This window comes from Salmo salar, chromosome 06, assembly GCF_965601325.2.
Source record: "Salmo salar chromosome 06, fSalSal1, whole genome shotgun sequence".
Lineage (NCBI taxonomy): Eukaryota > Metazoa > Chordata > Actinopteri > Salmoniformes > Salmonidae > Salmo > Salmo salar.
In genome coordinates this window covers 90,270,358-90,295,000 of record NC_138296.1, presented here as the reverse complement: position 1 = coordinate 90,295,000, position 24,643 = coordinate 90,270,358, and the positions used below count along the sequence as shown (strand labels likewise).

At 42.0% G+C, this 24,643-nt stretch overlaps 2 protein-coding genes across 3 annotated transcripts in view; one reads left to right on the top strand and one right to left on the bottom strand.

Annotated features, from left to right (window-relative positions):
* Window positions 1-8,479, bottom strand: part of LOC106608154 (ras-related protein Rab-15) — a 31,422-nt gene extending 22,943 nt beyond the window's left edge. Inside the window, exon 1 of the mRNA XM_014205918.3 lies at window positions 8,124-8,479. Within this exon, the coding sequence (XP_014061393.1) occupies window positions 8,124-8,247 (124 nt within the window). The 5' untranslated portion in view covers window positions 8,248-8,479. The remainder of the gene's footprint in view (window positions 1-8,123) is intronic.
* Window positions 8,480-9,060: 581 nt separating this feature from the next.
* fntb (farnesyltransferase, CAAX box, subunit beta) overlaps window positions 9,061-24,643 on the top strand; it is a 42,742-nt gene continuing 27,159 nt past the window's right edge. For both annotated transcript variants that reach the window (XM_082977056.1, XM_014205920.3), the window contains exons 1-3: window positions 9,061-9,257; window positions 9,683-9,747; window positions 20,765-20,837. In XM_082977056.1, coding sequence (XP_082833182.1) covers window positions 9,159-9,257; window positions 9,683-9,747; window positions 20,765-20,837 — 237 coding nt within the window. In that variant the 5' untranslated portion in view covers window positions 9,061-9,158. The remainder of the gene's footprint in view (window positions 9,258-9,682; window positions 9,748-20,764; window positions 20,838-24,643) is intronic.

The following is a 24,643-nucleotide window of genomic DNA, read 5'->3' as shown; positions in this document are numbered from 1 at the left end:
TCTATATTTCCATCAACCCTGTCTTGTGGATTTGGCCATAGGTTCTCATTCACATCACAATGGATGTTTCCATTAGCCAAACATCTCGGGAAGAATCTTCGGGCATGGCGAATCCAGGCCTGACACTGGTCTGCCGTGATGTCATTGCATGCGTCATCCATGGCCTGGAGAAGGGTGGGCTTGTTAGTGAGGGCGCCTATCATATACCTTCCACCTCCATGTGGAGAAAAATTCCTCAATCGGGTTAAGGAAAGGAGAGTATGGGGGTAAGTGCAGGGTGGTAAATTGTGGTTGGGCCTGAAACCATGCTTGCACCATTTGAGCATGGTGAAACCTGACATTATCCCACACAATGACATAGGTCATGCCATCAGCTCTACAGACCTGATTTAGATCATCAAGGAAGGTTACATTCGAACAGCGAATCAGGTGGCTGCCTGCAACTCAATATATAGAGTATATAGAGTAGAGAGCTTTAGATGTTGTTCGACCAAACATTAGAAGGCAAGATGCGTAATCTAAGCAACTTTGACCGTGGTATGATTGTTGGTGCCACACATGGTGATTCCAGCATCTCAGAAACAGCTGCCCTCCTGGGATTTTTATGCACTACAGTCTCTAGAGTTTACAGAGAATGGTGCGATAAACAAAACACATTCAGTGAGCGGCTGTTCTGTGGGCAAAAACACCTTGTTAATGAGAGAGGTCAGAGGAGAATGTCCAGACTCATTCAAGCTAACAGAAAGGCAACAAATGCTCAAATAACAGCTGTTTAAAACAGTGGTGTGCAGAAGGGCATCTCTTAACGTACAACACCATGAATAATTCAGGCTGTTATGGAGGCAAAAGGGGGTCCTACCCAGTACTAGATAGGTGTACCTAATGAAGTGGCCAGTGAGTGTACAGTAATGTGAAATCTGAAAACATGTTCTGGAAAAGTGGTACATGGGACCATAGAAACAGTGTCTGATAAAGAATGATGATGAACTATTACATCCATAGATAATGTAGTCCAATTGGTTCATGTTCCACGGTAATTGGTGTCAATGGATCTCGTTATCCTGAAACTTTCATGATCTAAACATGGAATATTGTTTGTCAGTTTCCATAAAACTATGCATTAAGAGTAATGCAACAGTTACTTATCATTTTGATCAGTTGTATCAGTTGATAGTTAGATCATTGTAATGAAATGAATAGACTGTCATCTCAGATGTAATGTGTGAATTGGATTTTGAAATGGTAAAACTTTGATGTTAAGTTGTGTCATTTTGAACAGGTGATTTTAGTTCAATGAACAGATGATCTTAGCTTTATGTGTATTGTATCCAAGCATTTGGAAAAAAGTGTTAAGAGTTTTGAATAATGTGCATTTTGATCATTGGTTGTGAGTTTTGTGTCTAGAGTTTTGAAAAATGACATCACGTTTCTGAAATTAGTGCCAAAGTGATTGTAAAAAACTGGAACATTAATGCATTCTGGTCTAGAGTTCTAAACTAACAGAACAAGAGGGGCAGGAGTTCCTCCGGGCCACATGACCTGACAGGTAAACTCTGAGCCCCAGTTAGCCTAAGATACAGCATCACGGGACCACATGACCTGACAGGTAAACTCTGAGCCCCAGTTAGCCTAAGGTACAGCATCACGGGACCACATGACCTGACAGGTAAACTCTGAGCCCCAGTTAGCCTAAGATACAGCATCACGGGACCACATGACCTGACAGGTAAACTCTGAGCCCCAGTTAGCCTAAGATACAGCATCACGGGACCACATGACCTGACAGGTAAACTCTGAGCCCCAGTTAGCCTAAGGTACAGCATCACGGGGACCACATGACCTGACAGGTAAACTCTGAACCCCAGTTAGCCTAAGATACAGCATCACGGGACCACATGACCTGACAGGTAAATTCTGAGCCCCAGTTAGCCTAAGATACAGCATCACGGGACCACATGACCTGACAGGTAAACTCTGAGCCCCAGTTAGCCTAAGGTACAGCATCACGGGGACCACATGACCTGACAGGTAAATTCTGAGCCCCAGTTAGCCTAAGATACAGCATCACGGGACCACATGACCTGACAGGTAAACTCTGAGCCCCAGTTAGCCTAAGGTACAGCATCACGGGACCACATGACCTGACAGGTAAACTCTGAGCCCCAGTTAGCCTAAGATACAGCATCACGGGACCACATGACCTGACAGGTAAACTCTGAGCCCCAGTTAGCCTAAGATACAGCATCACGGGACCACATGACCTGACAGGTAAACTCTGAGCCCCAGTTAGCCTAAGGTACAGCATCACGGGGACCACATGACCTGACAGGTAAACTCTGAACCCCAGTTAGCCTAAGATACAGCATCACGGGACCACATGACCTGACAGGTAAATTCTGAGCCCCAGTTAGCCTAAGATACAGCATCACGGGACCACATGACCTGACAGGTAAACTCTGAGCCCCAGTTAGCCTAAGGTACAGCATCACGGGGACCACATGACCTGACAGGTAAACTCTGAGCCCCAGTTAGCCTAAGATACAGCATCACCGGACCACATGAACTGACAGGTTAGCCTAAGGTACAACATCATTTTAGTTATAGCCATCTACAGCTAGAACACCTGGTATCTGTCAGGCTGTGGGTACACAGGGAAGAATGTTATTGTCCTATTACATCACTGTCTCTAACCTTCAGTGAGTCTGCCAATAGTGGTAATGGCCTTTTGGTCTTCCTCTGCTTGGAAATACTCTATCCTAAATGCTGAGTCTCAGAAACACAGTGCCAGATAGTGTGTGTGTGTGTGTGTGTGTGTGTGTGTGTGTGTGTGTGTGTGTGTGTGTGTGTTTCTGTGTGTGTGTGTTTCTGTGTGTGTGTGTTTCTGTGTGTGTGTGTGTGTGTGTGTGTGTTTCTGTGTGTGTGTGTGTGTGTGTGTGTGTGTGTGTGTGTGTGTGTGTGTGTGTGTGTGTGTGTGTGTGTGTGTGTGTGTGTGTGTGTGTGTCTCAGGTAAGGGAGATGTCTAATTGGATACTGCAGGCATAGTTATCACTCTAGAATCCCATCTATAGAGCCTTGGCTGTGTGTTTCTGAGACACTGTCAAACACACAGTCACAGCTCTTAGTTGAGAGTCTGGACTTGAAATGAACACAAATATTCTGAATTACCCTCAGTGTTTGAAGATATTAATAGCAACACTATTTAAAACATGTGGGCCTACTTCAGTATTTGAAGAACATGTGGGCCTACTTCAGTATTTGAAGAACATGTGGGCCTACTTCAGTATTTGAAGAACATGTGGGCCTACTTCAGTATTTGAAGAACATGTGGGCCTACTTCAGTATTTGAAGAACATGTGGGCCTACTTCAGTATTTAAAGGACATGTGGACCTACTTCAGTATTTGAAGAACATGTGGGTGTCACGTCCTGACCATAGAAAGCTGTTATTTTCTACGGTAGAGTAGGTCAGGGCGTGACAGTTTTTTTTTTCTAGTTTAGATTTTCTATGTTGTTGTGTTCTAGTTTTTGTATTTCTATGTTGTTGTTTTTTGGGATGATCTCCAATTAGAGGCAGCTGGTCATCGTTGTCTCTAATTGGAGATCATACTTAAGTAGTTGTTTTTCCCACCTGGGTTGTGGGAGATTGTTTTTGAGTTAGTGTATGGTTCACCTCTTCTTCACGGTTTGTTGTTGTTGTTGTTGTTGTTGTTGTTGTTCTTTAGTTTATTTGTATGTATTGCATAGTTTCACAGTTTAATAAAGAAAATGTGGAACGATACACACGCTGCGCTTTGGTCCGCTCCTTCTTAATAAGACAACTTTGACAGTGGACCTACTTCAGTATTTGAACAACATGTGGACCTACTTCAGTATTTAAAGGCAAACTGAAATACAAATCATGGAGGCAGCTATAACAAATTATATTTTAGGTTTAGAGGTTAGGTTCAGGCTTAGGGGTTAGGTTTAGGGTTAGGGGATTGGGGTTACGGTTAAGGGATTGGCGTTATGGTTGGGGATTGGGGTTAGGGATAGGGTTTAGGGATTAGGGGTAGGGCATTGGGGTTAGGGTTAAGGTTAGGGTTAGGTTAGGGAAAATAGGATTTTGAATAGAAATCAATTGTTTGGTCCCCACAAGGATAGTAAAACCAACGTGTGTGTGTGTGAACACTATATTGATAGTCAGAGTGATGTGAGCCGGTGTTGGTCAGTCGGTCTGGGTCTATGCCTCTCTGTGGACTCAATTTGGTTTGTTTGATCTCCCATAGAGGTCCTTAGACAGACTGCATCCCAAATGGCTCCCTATTCTCAACATACCTTTCACCAGAGCTCTGTGGGCCCTGGTCAAGAGTAGTGCACTATTTAGTGAATAGGATGTCATTTGGTAGACAGCCAATAGCAGAGTGGCCATCTGTAGCCCTGTTGTCTTGTAGCAGACAGACAGACATATTACCACTCCACTCCTGGCTGGAATACCTGGCTGCACCTGCAACCCACCGAGTTATTTGATCTGACGTAGCCGGCTGGGCAAGCTGGAGCAGTGGACAGAGAACAGAACACAATATTCTTTGCACCAGAGAGATGGTTCTATGAAGAACACTCCAGGTTCTAGAACTTTAGACAGAGATATTTTTTACCTTTATTTAACTAAAATTCTTATTTTCAATGACGGCCTAGGAACAGTGCCTTGTTCAGGGGCAGAACGACAGATTTGTACCTTATCAGCTCGGGGATTTGAACTTGCAACCTTTCGGTTACTAGCCCAACGCTCTAACCACTAGGATACCCTGCCACCCCTGACATCGTTAGGGATGTAGTTCTATGAAGAACACTGACGCTTTCTATGGTCAGGACGTGACACCCACATGTTCTTCAAATACTGAAGTAGGCCCACATGTTCTTCAAATACTGAAGTAGGCCCACATGTTCTTCAAATACTGAAGTAGGCCCACATGTTCTTCAAATACTGAAGTAGGCCCACATGTTCTTCAAATACTGAAGTAGGCCCACATGTTCTTCAAATACTGAAGTAGGCCCACATGTTCTTTAAATACTGAAGTAGGCCCACATGTTCTTCAAATACTGAAGTAGGTCCACATGTTCTTCAAATACTGAAGTAGGTCCACATGTCCTTCAAATACTGAAGTAGGCCCACATGTCCTTCAAATACTGAAGTAGGCCCACATGTTCTTCAAATACTGAAGTAGGCCCACATGTTCTTCAAATACTGAAGAAGGCCCACATGTTTTAAATAGTGTTGCTATTAATATCTTCAAACACTGAGGGTAATTCAGAATATTCTGGCAGCCTGATGGACGAATCTGGGTTTGGCGGATGCCAAGAGAACGCTACTTGCCCCAATACATAGTGCCAACTGTAAAGTTTGGTGGAGGAGGCATAATGGTCTGGGGCTATTTTTCATGGTTCGGGCTAGAACTATAGAATAGAAATCTTAACGATACAGCAAACACAATGACATTCTGGACGATTCTGTGCTTCCAACTTTGTGGCAACAGTTTGGGGAATACCCTTTCCTTTTTCAGCATGACAATGCCACCTTGCACAAAGCAAGGTCCATACAGAAATGGTTTGCTGCGATCGGTGTGGAAGAACTTCACTGGCCTGCCGAGCCCTGACCTCAACCTTCTGGATGAATTTGAATGCCGACTGCGAGCCAGGCCTAATCGCCCAACCTCACTAATCCTCTTGTGACTGAATGGAAGCAAGTCCCAGCAGCAATGTTCCAACATCTAGTGGAAAGCCTTCCCTGAAGAGTGGAGGCTGTTAAAGCAGCAACCAACTCCATATTTTACCTTTATTTAACTAGGCAAGTCAGTTAAGAACAAATTCTTATTTTCAATGATGGCCTAGGAACAGTGGGTTAACTGCCTTGTTCAGGGGCAGAACAACAGATTTGTATCTTGTCAGCTCAGAGATTTGAACTTGCACCCTTTCGGTTATTAGCCCAACACTCTAACCACTAGGCCCATGATGCTGCAATGAGATGTTAGACGAGCAGGTGTCCACATACTTTTGGTCATGTAGTGTACTTTACATTGTTTGTGAGAGGAGACATAATACCACTATAATCTGAATGTTAATTTTCGTAAATTGCTTTCATTTCAGCGCATCTAATTTGTAAACATTTCTAATTATTACTTTTTTTTAATTCCACAAAAAAAAATGAACACCCATCAAAATAAAATTATCTTTCTTGTTCTTGTGATATAAGTATCCAAATGATGTGTTAAATCCCTGATGCAACAGAAAGAAAATGTATTCCGTTGAGTCCAGTTCAGCCATTACCAGGGTGTGTTTGACAGGTCATTACAAAAACAACTAGAAGCACAAGCAAGAGTATGAAAGAGTCGCAGGAGTAAAATGAAAGCAATCAATCCAGTGAGATTTAAGTGACAAGTGGATTTTGAACCCCTCAAACACAGGAATTGCTGGCTGAAAATGAGGGATCCTCAGGTGGAAGGGACATGCAGGTTGCTAATGTATTTTACTAGTCCTGTATTAGAGGACCGAATTTCTTTTTTTCAGTCCCCCCCCCCCCCCTCCCCACACACACACTACTTCCCATGGCTACGGTTAATGCAACCAATGACTTCCTATAATACTGCCTTCCTCTGCAGAGGGAGAACTGTGCATGCGTCCCAGATGGCACCCTACTTTTGACCATGGTATGGGCCCTGGTCAAAAGTAGTGCCCTGCATTGGGAATAGGGTGCCATTTGGGACATCATCTGATATTTCTCTGTGATGTCCCTGAACCCAGGGTGGGGGAGTTCAGGAAAACCTGCCTTGACTGGGAAGATCAGAGAATAACTGGTAAAGGCTGTCCTGATAGCTTATTTCACTGGCCTCAATAGGAAGGCAGTAGAGTATTGTCAGGAGCTGTTCATTTGGGGAATGTAGTATGACGGTCCATATTAACTATAGGGGCAAACCTTGTTGGGTCCGTAGGCTACTGCTTTAATGCTCTCTCTCTCTCTCTCTCTCTCTCTACAAGGGTTGGACGGAGGCAAAGCAATGAACAAGGATGAAGAGTCGGTGAAATTACACTATGTTGCATGGCAATGACTTTTATGTGGTAGTGGAACTATTAGTAACTATAATATATATATTATATTGAAGTAAAATGACAAGGCATGTAGATTATGTATATATTTCAAATCAAAATAAAATCACATTTTATTGGTCACATGCGCTGAATACAACACGTGTAGACTTTACACTGAAATGCTTATTTACGAACCCATTCGCAACAGTGTCGAGTTAAAAGCTAAGACAAATATTTGCTGAATAAAAAAGGAGTGTAACACAATAAAAAAACAATAAGGCTATATACAAGGAGTACCAGTACCGAGGCAATGTGCAGGGGTACAAGTAGTTGAGGTAATTGTGGGTAAAAGTGACACATTTTCCGACAAAAATTTCACTTGACTTTTGTTCACGTGCATTTCTTCTAGTAAAAGAAGCAGCTATTCACAAAAAGATTGTGTAACGAATGTGTCCCAATTGTTTCTGACAGTTACTGATAGTCCCATAGGCTACTTAACCTCTTGGAATACTCTACTTGTATTCATGCATTTGACTTTGTTCAAAATAACATAAACATATTCAATATCATGTTCATAGTTTGCAGATAACATCGAATGTGGTATACCATGTATCACTCTGTATCCAGGTAGCAACTGTAGCAAGTGTAGCCTACTGGTGGTCATCATAAATGCAGTTGGATATTTACCAAGTGGATGCCCTCCTGCAAGTTATCGTTTTGATTTGTCCTGCAACTGGCATTTTAGTTTTTCTATTAATGAAACTAATTGGTATTGTAATCAGAGCTCAGATATGCAAAACAATACAAATATACAGTGCTTTGAAATAAAGAGGGACACTTCATTTTAATACACAATAGGCTATTTGTAAATATCTAATAGCAAATTGGTACATTCTACACAAAGAACATGTAGAATAATGTACATGCTCTTTTCAATAGGCTAATTGATATAGCGGCAATAGCCTATTCGATTAGACTATTTAGCCTAGAGATAATCAGATCTGATTAGGTGCATTCTGATCAATCCCCCCCATAATTCATGCATCAAAGGAACGGTCTTACCGATTGTGGAAATGTGAGACGGGTGAAATTCGTTGTCCGTGAATCTGCATAATAAACATGTTTTTCCAACCCCCGAATCTCCGAGAAGCAGGAGTCGGAAGAGCACATCATACTGCTTAGCCATAGCGTCTTAGAAATTAGAACAGCCAGCAAGATAACTCAGCAACGAATTTCCAAAAGCAACACAGCTACACCCCAGCCCATGTCTGCCCAAAATGCAATGAAGTCTTTTGATACTCTTTCGAGAAACCGGTGAGCAGCTCTGTCTATCAAACCAGGAGGAGCGGTCTCTTTGGTAACAAAGCCTATGTATAAGAGAAGGGTCCAGATTCCACCCAGCCCTCCTCTCCTCCTCTGATGGGTGCGGTGGCGGGGGAAGCTCTCGGCAGCATCCGCTTTTCACTTGACATCACCGATACACGAGATGGTTGGTTGATAAAGCGCGGGAGTACCCAGACAGTACAGAAGAAACACCTTTATTATTTCATTGTCCGTAAACTACATCATGAAGGGTAATTGTGCAAAGTAAACCTAGGCTACCTAAAGTCAGCTAAATTAAATAGGACTATTCCTTTTATTCCCATAGCCTAAAATAAATGTTGTTTTGATGGTGTGCCAAGTTGCCTACATGTTTATCTCAAAAGGATTCTAGTAGAAGTTTTACTACATAATAAATAAAGCATGGTTGGATTGAGTTGAAACATTTTTCATAAATGACCCCTAGGCATGTATTTTAGGATTCATCAGAATATTCATGCACTAATATGACAGCAAATTAATAGGCCTTGTGGGTGAGAGAGAGAGACAGAGAGAGGTAGAGAGAGAGAGAGAGAGAGAGAGAGAGAGAGAGAGAGAGCAAATTGAATTGAGAGACGGGTGCGTTTTGGATTAAATTGTTCCATCTGTTTTGCCGTATGCATATTATGAAACCCCGCCCACTTAACAGGAAGTAACGGTCAACCTCTCCGTGTTGTATTAGTTGTTGATATCTAGAGAACATTTTAAAGGGAAAATAACGGTACACACAAAACAATCATGGAACGTGTACCTGCGCCGTTCCGGTGCTTCAGCGAATGGCACTCCTCGGAGAAGTTCACAGACGACGGAGTGGAGACGGTGACTTCAGTGGAGCAGGTGAACCTGACGGACAGCTTAGCCCTTTAGTTTTCATGGCTAGCTAGTAAACATCGTTATCTAGCTACACATTTGAGCTAAGAAGGGATTTGCGCAATCATAAACAGGTGTTTTTAGACGTGCCTTTAAAACCACTTGCATATGTATTTTGTCACACATGATGTTGGATTAAATAAACTTTAACTAGCTGGCTAAGGAGTGGAGTGAGAAACTGCTCCAATGTTGTCATTCTGAATAATGATAATGTTCTGTATGATAAAGATATGAGAGCCAATCATGTAGTGTTTTTTTCCCCTGCCATCCATAGATGTTTAAACAAAACTATAGTGTGTGCATGCAGTCAGTTTCATTCTCATGCCTGGTTGAAGCTCTCATGTTCTGTTCTGCTTTGTGTGTCTCACTCAAACATCTCTTATGTTATCCAGAGTAAAGTCGAACGCAGTATTCAAGAAGTAATCAGTGTTTACAAACAGATACACAGCTTACCACAGTAAGTAAATGTTCGCCTTCATTCTCTGGTTTTCAGCATGATCATAGACTTATAGTCTTGCATGTGAGAATCTGTCATTGTATTGAATGCTACTAAGCTATGCCTTTTACATTCAATTAGACCACATATTTCACGTCCAAGGCCATTTTTAAATAACTTTTTGTGAGCATAAAACGAAATACTTTGAGTAAGACCGATACATACAAGTCCAAGTTATCTACAAGGTTGTTAACGTTTCACCTTTCTGAACAAGTTATGTACAAGGTTGTTAACGTTTCACCTTTCTGAACAAGTTATCTACAAGGTTGTTAACGTTTCACCTTTCTGAACAAGTTATATACAAGGTTGTTAACGTTTCACCTTTCTGAACAAGTTATCTACAAGGTTGTTAACGTTTCACCTTTCTGAACAAGTTATGTACAAGGTTGTTAACGTTTCACCTTTCTGAACAAGTTATATACAGGGTTGTTAACGTTTCACCTTTCTGAACAAGTTATCTACAGGGTTGTTAACGTTTCACCTTTCTGAACAAGTTATCTACAGGGTTGTTAACGTTTCACCTTTCTGAACAAGTTATCTACAGGGTTGTTAACGTTTCACCTTTCTGAACAAGTTATATACAGGGTTGTTAACGTTTCACCTTTCTGAACAAGTTATCTACAAGGTTGTTAACGTTTCACCTTTCTGAACAAGTTATCTACAAGGTTGTTAACGTTTCACCTTTCTGAACAAGTTATCTACAGGGTTGTTAACGTTTCACCTTTCTGAACAAGTTATCTACAGGGTTGTTAACGTTTCACCTTTCTGAACAAGTTATGTACAAAGTTGTTAACTTGTTCAGAAGGGTGAAATGTTAACAACCCTGTACATAACTTGTTCAGAAGGGTGAAATGTTATCTACAGGGTTGTTAACATTTCACCTTTCTGAACAAACACTAGCTCCGGTGCAGGCCGTGGTTCGACTGCGCTTTCACTGAGTGACTGGCCGTGTCCAAATACCCATACTAGCGTACTACATACTTAAACGGTATACTATGTACTCATCGTCTCATACTATTTAGCACGTACCGTTTAGTAAAAAGTATGCAGTATGCCATGGCTGCAACGCAGTAGCAGGTCCTGACTGGCTGAATAGGTGGGGCGGGGGCCAAGTGCGACTGGGTTTTTCAAATTTAACAGACATTCATTACATTAGTCCTATATTTTAATTTAATTTTGTTTTTTTATTTTTTATCCCAGCCACTGTCCCCGCAGGAGGTCTTTTGCCTTTTGGTAGGGGGTCATTGTAAATAAGAATTAGTTTTTAACTGATTTGCCTAGTTAAATAAAGGTTAAATAAAAACATGAGCCATCCTGATAATAACTCATTTCCAATTAGATCAATTTCTCTAAACTATGAATAGAATAGGAAGGCAGTTCTACACTGAATATACAAAAGATTAAGAACACCTGCTCTTTCAATAGTTTCCTGTGTCTATCAAGAATGGTCCACCACCCAAAGGACATCCAGCAAACTTGACACAACTGTGGGATGCATTGGAGAAAACCAGCGTCGTCCGGGTTTGGCTGGGGTAGGTCGTCATTGTAAATAAGAATTTGTTCTTAACTGACTTGCCTAGTTAAATAAAGGTAAATAAAAAAACATGAGCCAGCATCCCTGTGGAACGCTTTCGACACCTTGTAGAGTCCCATGCCCTGATGATTTGAGGCTGTTCTGAGGGCAAAAGGGGGTGCAACTCAATATTAGGAAGGTGTTTGGTTTACTCGGTGTAGGCCTACTCAGGCTGGTTATAGGCAGACTATCACATCTGACCTATACCGTAGCACATTTATCCCATCTATCTTATTTAAAAAGGACTGAAGACAGAAACAGATAATTTGGTTCCATTTCAACATATTTACTAGTGAAACCAAAGTGCTGTAACAATATATATATTTCAAAAGTTTGGGTCACTTAAAAATGTCCTTGTTTTTGAAAGAAAAATAAATAAATTGTCCATGAAAATAACATTAACTTTATCAGAAATACAATGTAGACATTGTTAATGTTGTAAATGACTATTGTAGCTGGAAACAGCTGATTGTTTATGGAATATCTACATAGGCGTACAGAGTCCCATTATCAGCAACCATCACTCCTGTGTTCCAATGGCACGTTGTGTTAGCTAATCCAAGTTTATCATTTTAAAAGGCTAATTGTTCATTAGAAAAAGCTTTTGCAATTATGTTAGCACAACTGAAAACTGTTGTGCTGATTAAAGAAGCAATCAAACTGTCTTTCTTTAGACAAGTTGAGTATCTGGAGCATCAGCATTTGTGGGTTCGATTACAGGCTCAAAATGGCCAGAAACAAAGACCTTTCTTCTGAAACTCGTCAGTCTATTCTTGTTCTGAGAAATGAAGGCTATTCCATGTGAGAAATTGCCAAGAAACTGAAGATCTCGTACAATGCTGTGTACTAATCCCTTCACAGAACAGTGCAAACTGACTCTAACCAGAACAGAAAGAGGAGTGGGAGGCCCCGGTGCACAAATGAGCAAGAGGACAAGTACATTAGTGTTTAGTTTGATAAATAGTTTGAGAATCAACTGCCAGCTTCATTAAATAGTACCCGCAAAACACCAGTCTCAACGTCAACAGTGAAGAGGCTAGTCCGGGATGCTGGCCTGCTAGGCAGAGTTGCAAAGAAAAAGCCAATAAAAAAGAAAAGTTGTCAAAGCCGAAATGACTATTACCCCAAAATCTGGAACGGTAGTGTGTATGTATGTGTGTGTATATATCAGTCAAATAGCTTAAACACACTAAAACTAATTTTAAAATATATATATATATATACAGTTGAAGTCAGAAGTTTACATACACCATGGCCAAATACATTTAAACTCAGCTTTTCACAATTCCTGACATTTAATCCTAGTAAAAATGCCATGTCTTAGGTCAGTTAGGATCACCACTTTATTTTAAGAATGTGAAATGTCAGAATAATAGAGAATGATTTATTTCAGCTTTTATTTCTTTCATCACATTCCCAGTGGGTCAGAAGTTTACATACACTCAATTAGTATTTGCTTGGGGTCATTGTCCATTTGGAAGAGCCATTTGCGACCAAGCTTTAACTTCCTGACTGATGTCTTGAGATGTTGCTTCAATATAGCCACATAATTTTCCTACCTCATGATGCCATCTATTTTGTGAAGTGCACCAGTCCATCCTGCAGCAAAGCACCCCCACAATATGATGCTGCCACCCCCGTGCTTCACGGTTGGGATGGTGTTCTTTGGCTTGCAAGCCCCCCTTTTTCCTCCAAACATAACTATGGTATTTATGGCCAAACAGTTCTATTTTTGTTTCATCAGACCAGAGGACATTTCTCCAAAAAGTAAGATCTTTGTCCCCATGTGCAGTTGCAAACCATAGTTTGGCTTTTTTATGGCGGTTTTGGAGCAGTGGCTTCTTCCTTGCTGAGCGGCCTTTCAGGTTATCGATATAGGACTCGTTTTACTGTGGATATACACTGCTCAAAAAAATAAAGGGAACACTAAAATAACACATCCTAGATCTGAATGAATGAAATAATCTTGTTAAATACTTTTTTCTTTACATAGTTGAATGTGCTGACAACAAAATCACACAAAAATAATCAATGGAAATCCAATTTATCAACCCATGGAGGTCTGAATTTGGAGTCACACTCAAAATTCAAGTGGAAAACCACACTACAGGCTGATCCAACTTTGATGTAATGTCCTTAAAACAAGTCAAAATGAGGCTCAGTAGTGTGTGTGGCCTCCACGTGCCTGTATGACCTCCCTACAACGCCTGGGCATGCTCCTGATGAGGTGGCGGATGGTCTCCTGAGGGATCTCCTCCCAGACCTGGACTAAAGCATCCGCCAACTCCTGGACAGTCTGTGGTGCAACGTGGCGTTGGTGTATGGAGCGAGACATGATGTCCCAGATGTGCTCAATTGGATTCAGGTCTGGGGAACGGGCGGGCCAGTCCATAGCGTCAATGCCTTCCTCTTGCAGGAACTGCTGACACACTCCAGCCACATGAGGTCTAGCATTATCTTGCATTAGGAGGAACCCAGGGCCAACCGCACCAGCATATGGTCTCACATGGGGTCTGAGGATCTCATCTCGGTACCTAATGGCAGTCAGGCTACCTCTGGCGAGCACATGGAGGGCTGTGCGGCCCCCCAAAGAAATGCCACCCCACACCATGACTGACCCACCGCCAAACCGGTCATGCTGGAGGATGTTGCAGGCAGCAGAACGTTCTCCACAGCGTCTCCAGACTGTCACGTCTGTCACGTGCTCAGTGTGAACCTGCTTTCATCTGTGAAGAGCACAGGGCGCCAGTGGCGAATTTGCCAATCTTGATGTTCTCTGGCAAATGCCAAACGTCCTGCACGGTGTTGGGCTGTAATCACAACCCCCACCTGTGGACGTCGGGCCCTCATACCACCCTCATGGAGTCTGTTTCTGACCGTTTGAGCAGACACATGCACATTTGTGGCCTGCTGGAGGTCATTTTGCAGGGCTCTGGCAGTGCTCCTCCTGCTCCTCCTTGCACAAAGGCGGAGGTAGTGATCCTGCTGCTGGGTTGTTGCACTCCTACGGCCTCCTCCACGTCTCCTGATGTACTGGCCTGTCTCCTGGTAGCGCCTCCATGCTCTGGACACTACGCTGACAGACACAGCAAACCTTCTTGCCACAGCTCGCATTGATGTGCCATCCTGGATGAGCTGCACTACCTGAGCCACTTGTGTGGGTTGTAGACTCCGTCTCAAGCTACTGAAACAGATGTCATTTTTCTATGTTTTTGGGGAAGAACATTGTTTGGATCCATGAGCTAGCTAGCTTTTTTTTTTAATGACCAGCACTGAAGGTGCGCGAGACAACTTCACCAGCATCATAGCATACGTATCGATTAATCATTGTGACATGAAATACGAGTGATAGTGTAATCAATGTGTAATAACTTTGTAAAAAAAAATTATGAACGCGTTAAATTATTATATGACCTGCAGTCATATTCAGGTCCTGATTGGTCAACAAGCGTATTATTTGACACGTCAAATAGTGTTAACTAGGAAAGTCAGTTAAGAACAAATTCTTATTTACAATATTGTCCTACCCCGGCCAAACCCGGACGACGCTGGGCTAATTGTGTGCCGCCCTATGGGACTCCCAATCACAGCCAGATGTGATACAGCCTGGATTCGAACCAGGGACTGTAGTGACACCTCTTGCACTGAGATGAAGTGCCTTAGACCACTGCGTCCATGTGTGCTAACTATTTAACTGTACTAGAATGCTAAAAAGGCCACAAAAATATTTAAATATCGGTTGTCAGTATCGTTTCTTTTTTGGCAAGGAAAAAAAATCGGATATCGGCCAGAAATATAACATCGGTGCATCACTAATATATATATTTATTACCAGTCAAAAGTTTGGACACACCTACTCTACAGCTCTTTCAAAGTGACCATCGGGGTTCTTGGTCACCTCGCTGGACAAGGCCCTTCTCCCCTGATTGCTCAGTTTGGCCGGGCGGCCAGCTCTAGGAAGAGTCTTGGTGGTTACAAACTTATTCCATTTAAGAATGATGGAGGCCACTGTGTTCTTGGGAACCTTCAATGTTGCAGAAATGTTTTGGTACCCTTCCCCAGATCTGTGCCTCGACACAATCCTGTCTCGGAGCTCTACGGACAATTCCTTCGACCTCATGGCTTGGTTTTTGCTCTGACATGCACTGTCAACTGTGGGACCTTATATAGACAGGTGTGTGCCTTTCCACATCACGTCCAATCAACTGAATTTACCACAGGTGGACTACAATTAAGTTGTAGAAACATCTCAAGGATGATCAATGGAAACAGGATGCACCTGAGCTCAATTTCGAGTCTCATAGCAAAAGGATCTGAATACTTATGTAAATAAGGTATTTGTTTATTAATACATTTGCACAATTTTTCTACAAACCTATTTCTGCTTTGTCATTATGGGGTATTGTGTGTAGATTGCTGAGGATTTAAAAAATTTTTTTATCCATAAGGCTGTAACGTAACAAAACTTGGAAAAAGTCAAGGGGTCTGAATACTTTCCGAAAGCAATGTATATAGGGGAAGGTATAATACCAATGTCGTTTTTCATTTTAAATTAATATCCCTGCAACCAGACAATATGACTATTACTGGCTAGAAGAGTAACATTACATTACATTGTGATAATGTGAGTCATCATGATCTTTGTCTAAGCGGTGATGTATGTTGTTCATTCCATCCTACTGCCGTGCGGTCTGTCGAAGTCTGGTCGGACACAACAATCAGCTGTGCTAGATACGTTGTCGTGGAAACGGCGTGAGTCAGTCAACCTGTTATTGGTTGACTGATAACTACATACAGTATGTGGTGGTTGGGTCGGGGGGGTTCAAGGCAAACAACAAAATATATGTGTGTGTGTGTGGGGGGAGGGGGTCAATGCAAACAGTGCGTGTAGAGAGAACAAGACAGACATATAACAGAGGCCTGGCTGAACTGAAGGTCATGTTTCATATACACCACCCACCCAACACTGTAGTGTGTTTTGACTGCTGGAGTATTAGTCATGAACATGTCTTCACTAATTTAATAGTACTTGATGACAGTAAATTGTGCTCGGTGCTTGTAATGCTTACTTACACATATTCAGTATTAAGTGGCCCTGTGTCGTGCGTTCGATTCTTGCTGGAGCCACCCATACAAAATGCATTACTGTGAGTCGCTTTGTAAAAAAGGTGTCTACTTTTTCCCCACATTTTGTTGCATTGCAGCCTGAATTTAAAATTGATTAAATTTAGATTTTGTGTCAATGGCCTACACACAATACCCCATAATGTCAAAGTGGATTTGTGTTTTTAGAAATGGTTCAAAATGAATAACAAATTCAAAGCTGAAATGTCTTGAGTCAAAAAGTATTCAACCCCTTTGTTATGGTAAGCCTAAATAAGTTCACAAGTAAAAATGTGCTTAACAAGTCACATAATAACAAGGCCACCTATTGATAGATGGGTAAAAATGAAATAGACATTGAATATCCCTTTGAGCATTGTAAAGTTATTAATTACCCTCCATTGATGTATCAATACACCCAGTCACTACAAAGATACAGGCGTCCTTCCTAACTCAGTTGCCGGAGAGAAAACCACTCAGGGATCTCACCATAAGGCCAATGATGATGTAAAACTGTTACAACATTGTAGTTACTCCACAATACTAACCTAATTGACAGAGTGAAAATAAGGAAGTCTGTACAGAATACAAATATTCAAAAACATGCATCCTGTTTGCAATAAGGCACTAAATTAAAACTGCAAAAAAATGTGGCAAAGTAATGAGCTTTATGTCCTGAATAAAAAGCGTTGTGTTGTGTTGGATTTTCCCCCAAAATATCACTGATTATCACTCTTCATATTTTCAAGCATGGTGGTGGCTGCATCATGTTATGGGTATGCTTGTCATCAGCAAAATCCTAGAGGAAAACCTGGTTCAGTTTGCTTTACAGTCACTGGTATACAAATTCAACTTTCAGCAGGACAATAACCTAAAACACAAGGACAAATATAGACTCGAGTTGCTTACCAAGACAACTTTGAATGTTCCTGAGTGGCCGAGTTACCATTTTGACTTAAATCTGCATGAAAATGTATGGCAAGACTTGAAAATGGCTGTCTAGCAATGATCAACAACCAACTTGACAGAGCTTGTAGAATGTTTAAAAGAATAATCTGCAAATATTGTACAATCCAGGTGTGCAAAGCTCTTAGAGACTTACCCAGAATACTCACAGCTGTAATCGCTGCCAAAGGTGATTCTAACATGTATTGACTCAGGAGTGTGTGAATGAGATACTTCCGTATTTAATTTTCAATAAAATATGCATACATTTCCAAAAACATATTTTCACTTTGTCATTATGGGGTATTGTGTGTAGATGGGTGAGCAAAAAAATATACTTAATCAATTTTGAATTCAGGCTGTAACACAACAAAATGTGGAGTAAATCAAGGGCATGAATACTTTCTGAAGGCAATATGATATACTCACTCTGTCATGGTGGTAAAAACAGGTGTGGTGCTTTGAATGGAGAGAAAATGACAGAAACAAGACATTGCTTTGATGTTCCGGTACTACCTCTGGTCCGTCGTTACAGCCAGTACTACCTCTGGTCCGTCGTTACAGCCAGTACTACCTCTGGTCCGTCGTTACAGCCAGTACTACCTCTGGTCCGTCGTTACAGCCAGTACTACCTCTGGTCCGTCATTATTAGGGATTCTCTCTCTCTCTCTCTCTCTCTCTCTCTCTCTCTCTCTCTCTCTCTCTCTCTCTCTCTCTCTCTCTCTCTCTCTCTCTCTCTCTCTCTCTCTCTCTCTCTCTCTCTCTCTCTCTCTCTCTCTCTCTCTCTCTCTCTCTCTCTCTCTCTCTCTCTCTCTCTCTCTCTCTCTCTCTCTCTCTCTCTCTCTCTCTCTCTCTCTCTCTCTCTCATCTTATTATATATATATATATATATATATATATATATATATATATATATATATACACTGCTCAAAAAATAAAGGGAACACTTAAACAACACAATGTAACTCCAAGTCAATCACACTTCTGTGAAATCAAACTGTCCACTTAGGAAGCAACACTGATTGACAATAAATGTCACATGCTGTTGTGCAAATGGAATAGACAACAGGTGGAAATTATAGGCAATTAGCAAGACACCCCCAATAAAGGAGTGGTTCTGCAGGTGGGGACCACAGACCACTTCTCAGTTCCTATGCTTCCTGGCTGATGTTTTGGTCACTTTTGAATGCTGGCGGTGCTTTCACTCTAGGGGTAGCATGAGATGGAGTCTACAACCCACACAAGTGGCTCAGGGTAGTGCAGCTCATCCAGGATGGCACATCAATGCGAGCTGTGGCAAGAAGGTTTGCTGTGTCTGTCAGCGTAGTGTCCAGAGCATGGAGGCGCTACCAGGAGACAGGCCAGTACATCAGGAGATGTGGAGGAGGCCGTAGGAGGGCAACAACCCAGCAGCAGGACCGCTACCTCCGCCTTTGTGCAAGGAGGAGCAGGAGAAGCACTGCCAGAGCCCTGCAAAATGACCTCCAGCAGGCCACAAATGTGCATGTGTCTGCTCAAACGGTCAGAAACAGACTCCATGAGGGTGGTATGAGGGCCCGACAAGATTATTTCTTTCATTCAGATCTAGGATGTGTTGTTTAAGTGTTCCCTTTATTTTTTTGAGCAGTGTATATATATATATATGAGATGACAGACCAGCACATCTGAATACAAATTACAACTTCTAATTTAATTGTGATTAGCCTATATATATGAGATGACAGACCAGCACATCTGAATACAAATTACAACTTCTAATTTAATTGTGATTAGCCTGTAAAGGTATTATCCATCCTAGTCCAAACATTCAAGTTTGAAAGGACAGTATGCTTTATCAAAGGTTGCTACAATATGTAACAGCTGTAGTGCTTGAAATCATCTGTGTTAACGTCTGTGTGGTTGCTGGGGTGTTGTGATGTTCTTATTGTACAGTATGGTAATAATGAAATGCCAGCTGATCTGTGACTAACTCAGTGACTAAGCCTGTACTGAACATAGCAAACCAGAGCAGGTAGATTCTAATTACATGCACCTCTACACACACACACACACACACACACACACACACACACACACACACACACACACACACACACACACACACACACACACACACACACACACACACACACAGACATACACCTCTGAGGAAAGGTTACTCACTTGGGAGAGGAGGGGGAGTGTTGGGTGTGATGTGACACATACACACACATACACACACAGCCTTAGACGCAGGGGAATGGATGTGCACGTGTCACTGCTGGCCCCTGCAGATCAACAGTACTGAGTTGGTTAATTGGGAGATCACTGCTGGCCCCTGCAGATCAACAGTACTGAGTTGGTTAATTGGGAGATCACTGCTGGCCCCTGCAGATCAACAGTACTGAGTTGGTTAATTGGGAGATCACTGCTGGCCCCTGCAGATCAACAGTACTGAGTTGGTTAATTGGGAGATCACTGCTGGCCCCTGCAGATCAACAGTACTGAGTTGGTTAATTGGGAGATCACTGCTGGCCCCTGCAGATCAACAGTACTGAGTTGGTTAATTGGGAGATCACTGCTGGCCCCTGCAGATCAACAGTACTGAGTTGGTTAATTGGGAGATCACTGCTGGCCCCTGCAGATCAACAGTACTGAGTTGGTTAATTGGGAGATCACTGCTGGCCCCTGCAGATCAACAGTACTGAGTTGGTTAATTGGGAGAAAGGAGAGAGATGATTTTCTTCTGAAGTTGTTAAAGAAGTCACTCTAAGTAGAATGTACAGTAGTTTTAAACGTATAAAAATGCATATTATATGCATAAAAGGTAGCCTAGTATTTTAAGGTACCCCAAATGTATTTAGCTTATTGTGTAGCCTATGTTATGTTTGTTGTGTATGTATCCAAGCCAATATCAGATTTTTGTTACTTTTTTTATTCCACCTTTATTTAACCAGGTAGGCTAGTTGAGAACAAGTTCTCATTTACAACTGCGACCTGGCCAAGATAAAGCAAAGCAGTGCGACAAAAACAACAACACAGAGTTACACATAAACAAATATACAGTCAAGAACACAATATAAAAATCTATGTACAGTGTGTGCAAATGTAGGGAGGTAAGGCAATAAATAGGCTATAGAGGCGAAATAATAATTACAATTTAGCGTTAACACTGGAGTGATAGATGTGTTACTAGCTTTAGCAGCCATAATGTAGCCTGGTCCCAGATCAGTTTATACTCTCGCCTACTCCATTGCTGTCATTGTCAAGCCATACATGGCAGTGAGTAGGCATGATAGCACAAACAGACTGGTGCTCAGCCTATTAGCAACCATAATGTGTGCATGTATGGATTTCCGCTCTGTGTTTTTTCCTCAGGCCCACTCTATTGAGAGACCAGCACTACCAGTACCTGAAGAAAGGATTACATCATCTCGCTGATGCTTATGCGGTATGTAGACTACTGCCAGGCAAACAACTGTATACACTCTGAGCCTGCATGAGAACTAATTACCTAAGTGTATTTCCCACAAAGCACATCATTGATGACCACATACTATATATAATAATTGCCATTTATCTGAAGATGGGCTTATGTCATCTCTCAGAACTCATCTCCACCACTTACTTGTATTCATATAAAGATAGCTAGGTGAGTCAACCGTATGTCACAGTAAGTACATTTTTCCTCAATATAGTAGCTATCAGAAAAGTCAGTGCTAGTTAGGGGGAAAAGTCAGTGCTAGTTAGGGGGAAAAGTCAGTGCTAGTTAGGGGAAAAAGTCAGTGCTAGTTAGGGGAAAAAGTCAGTGCTAGTTAGGGGGAAAAGTCAGTGCTAGTTAGGGGAAAAAGTCAGTGCTAGTCGGAAAAAACAAGTGGTGGGGGGTGGGTGGGATTTAATCAAGATATTCTTCTTCATCGCTATTGGTCAGAACTGAAGATGTGCCTCATACTCTAAAATTGTCTCCTTCGTCCTTTCATCCTCGTCATAGTTTCTAAGTTGCGTTAAGAATTCAAACTTTGGAGCCAATGTTCCACCCGTTGCAATTTCTCTTGAAGTTTTCCAAATTCTGTTTTATCTAAAACTGAAGAACTGCACTGAACAAAAATATAGACGCAACATGTATATAAAGATCTCAGAAATGTTCCATACGAAAGCTTATTTATCTCAAATTTTGTTGCTCAAATTTGTTTACTTCCCTGTTAGTGAGCATTTCTCATTTGCCAAAATAATCCATCCACCTGACAGGTGTGGCATATCAAGAAGCTGATTAAACAGCATGATTATTACACTGGTGCACCTTGTGCTGGGGATATTATAAGGCCACTCTAAACTGTGCAGTTATGTCACACAACACAATGGCACACATCTCAAGTTTTTAGTGAGCGTGCAATTGAACACAAGCTTTTCGCTACAGCCGCAATAATATCTGCTAAATATGTGTACAGTATGTGACCAATAAGTTTTGATTTCATTTTGACTGCAGGAATGTCCACCAGAGCTGTTGCCAGATAATTCAATGTCAATTGCTCTACCATAAGCCGCCTCCAACGTCGTTTTAGAGAATTTGGCAATATGTCCAACCCGCCTCATAACCGCAGACCACGTGTATGGCATTGTGTGGGCGAGCGGTTTGTTGATGTCAACGTTGTGAACAGACTGCCTCATGGTGGCATTGGGGTTATGGAATGGGCAGGCATAAGCTACGGACAACAAACACAGTTGCATTTTATCAATGGCAATTTGAATGCACAGAGATACCGTGACAAGATCCTGAGGCCCATTGTCGTGCCATTCATCCGACGCCATCACCTCATGTTTCAGCATGATAATGCACAGCCCCATGTCGCAAGGATCTGTACACAATTTTGCAAATGTCCCGGTTCTTCCGTGGCCTGCATCCTCATCAGACATGTCACCCATTGAGCATGTTTGGGATGCTCTGGATCGACGTGTACGACAGCATGTTCCAGTTCCCACCAATATCCAGCAACTTTGCACAGCCATTGAAGAGGAGTGGGACAATATTCCACAGGCCACAATCAACAACCTGATCAACTCTATGTGAAGGAGATGTCTCGCTGCATGAGGCAAATGGTTTTCACACCAGATACTGACTGGTTTTCTGATCCACGCACCTACATTTTTTGTGACCAACAGATGCATATCTGTATTCCCAGTCATGTGAAATCCATAGATTAGGGGCTAATTAATTCATTTCATTTGACTGATTTCCTTATGAACTGTAACACAGTAGAATCTTATGAAATTATTCCATGATGCGTTTATATTTTTGCTCAGTATATATTGAGACTCAGCATTGACAAAAACATTTTAGGCTAAACTGACAGGATATAGACCATTTAAAATTAAAAAAAACACCAAACCGTTTTCTGAAATAAATAAATCATATTTCACCTCTCCTGTTCCAGAGGCAAAATGTACAGTTGGAGTATAATTTTACTGAAACTCTTAATTTTGGAGTAGTCGATATTATATTAGGGTATGGTGCGTTCGGAAAGTATTCAGACCCCTTCACTTTTTCCCAATTTTTTCACGTTACAGCCTTCTTCTAAAATGTATTTAAATAGTTTTTCCCCCCCTCGTCAATCTACAAACAATACCCCATAGTGACAAAGCAAAAACATTTTTTTATTTAATTTTTTGCAAAAATAACTGATATCACATTTACATAAGTATTCAGACCCTTTATTCAGTACTTTGTTGAATCTCCTTTGGCAGCGATTACAGCCTCGAGTCTTCTTGGATATGACGCTACACCTGTATTTGGGGAGTTTCTCCCATTCTTCTCTGCAGATCCTCTCAAGCGCTGTCATGTTGGATGGGGAGCGTCGCTGCACAGCTATTTTCAGGTCTCTCAAGAGATGTTCGATCGGGTTCATGTCTGGGCTCTGGCTGAGCCACTCAAGGACATTCAGAGAAGCCACTCCTGTGTTGTCTTGGCTGTGTGCTTAGGGTCATTGCCCTGTTAGAAGGTGAACCTTCCTCCCTGTCTGAGGTCCTGAGTGCTCTGGAGCAGGTTTTTATCAAGGATCTCTCTGTACTTTGCTCCGTTCATCTTTCCCTCGATCCTGACTAGTCACCCAGTCCCTGCCACTGAAAAACATTCCCACAGCATGATGCTGCCACCACCGTGCTTCACCGTAGGGATGGTGCCAGGTTTCCTTCTGATGTGACATTCAGGCCAAAGAGTTCAATCTTGGTTTCATCAGACCAGAGAATCTTGTTTCTCATGGTCTCAGAGACCTTTAACTCCAAGCGGGCTGTCATTTGCCTTTTACTGAGGAGTGGCTTCCGTCTGGCCACTCTACCATAAATGCCTGATTGGTGGAGATGCCAAGATGGTTGTCCTTCTGGAAGGTTCTCCCATCTCCACAGAGGAACTCTGGAGCTCTGTCAGAGTGACCATCGGGTTCTTGGTCGCCTCCCTGACCAAGGCCCTTCCCCTCGATTGCTCAGTTCGGCCAGGCAGCCAGCTATAGGAAGCGTCCTGGTGGTTCCAAACTTCTTCCATTTAAGAATGGAGGCCACTGTGTTCTTGGGGACCTTCAATCCTGCAGACATATTTTAGTACCCTTCCCCAGATCTGTGCCTTGACACAATCCTGTCTCGGAGCTCTACGGACAAGTCCTTCGACCTCATGGCTTTGTTTTTGCTCTGGAATGCACTGTCAACTGTGGGACCTTATATAGACAGATGTGTGCCTTTCCAAATCACGTCCAATCAATTGAATTCACCACAGGTGGACTCCAATGAAGTTGTAGAAACATCTCAAGGATGATCAATGAAACAGGATTCACCTGAGCTCAATTTCCAGTCTCGTAGCAAACGGTCTGAATACTAAATAAGGTATCTTTTTATTTGTAATACATTTGCTACATTTCTAAAAACCTGTTTTCTCTTTGTCATTATGGGGTATTGTGATGTCATTATGGGGTATTGTGATGTCATTATGGGGTATTGTGATGTCATTATAAGGTATTGTGATGTCATTATGGGGTATTGTGTGTAGACTGATGAGGATCATTTTTATTTAATCAATTTTAGAGTCAGGCTGTAACCTAACAATATGTGAAAAAAGTCAAGGGGTCTGAATACTTTCTGATGGCATTTTGTGAGAGGTTATTGACCTACAGACCTACATTGACCTACAGTCAGTGTCCAGATTTCAGCTAGGCTACTATTCCATTTAACCCATCTGAACTGTAGAGTTCCCTTGACGTGCCATTTTGAAGT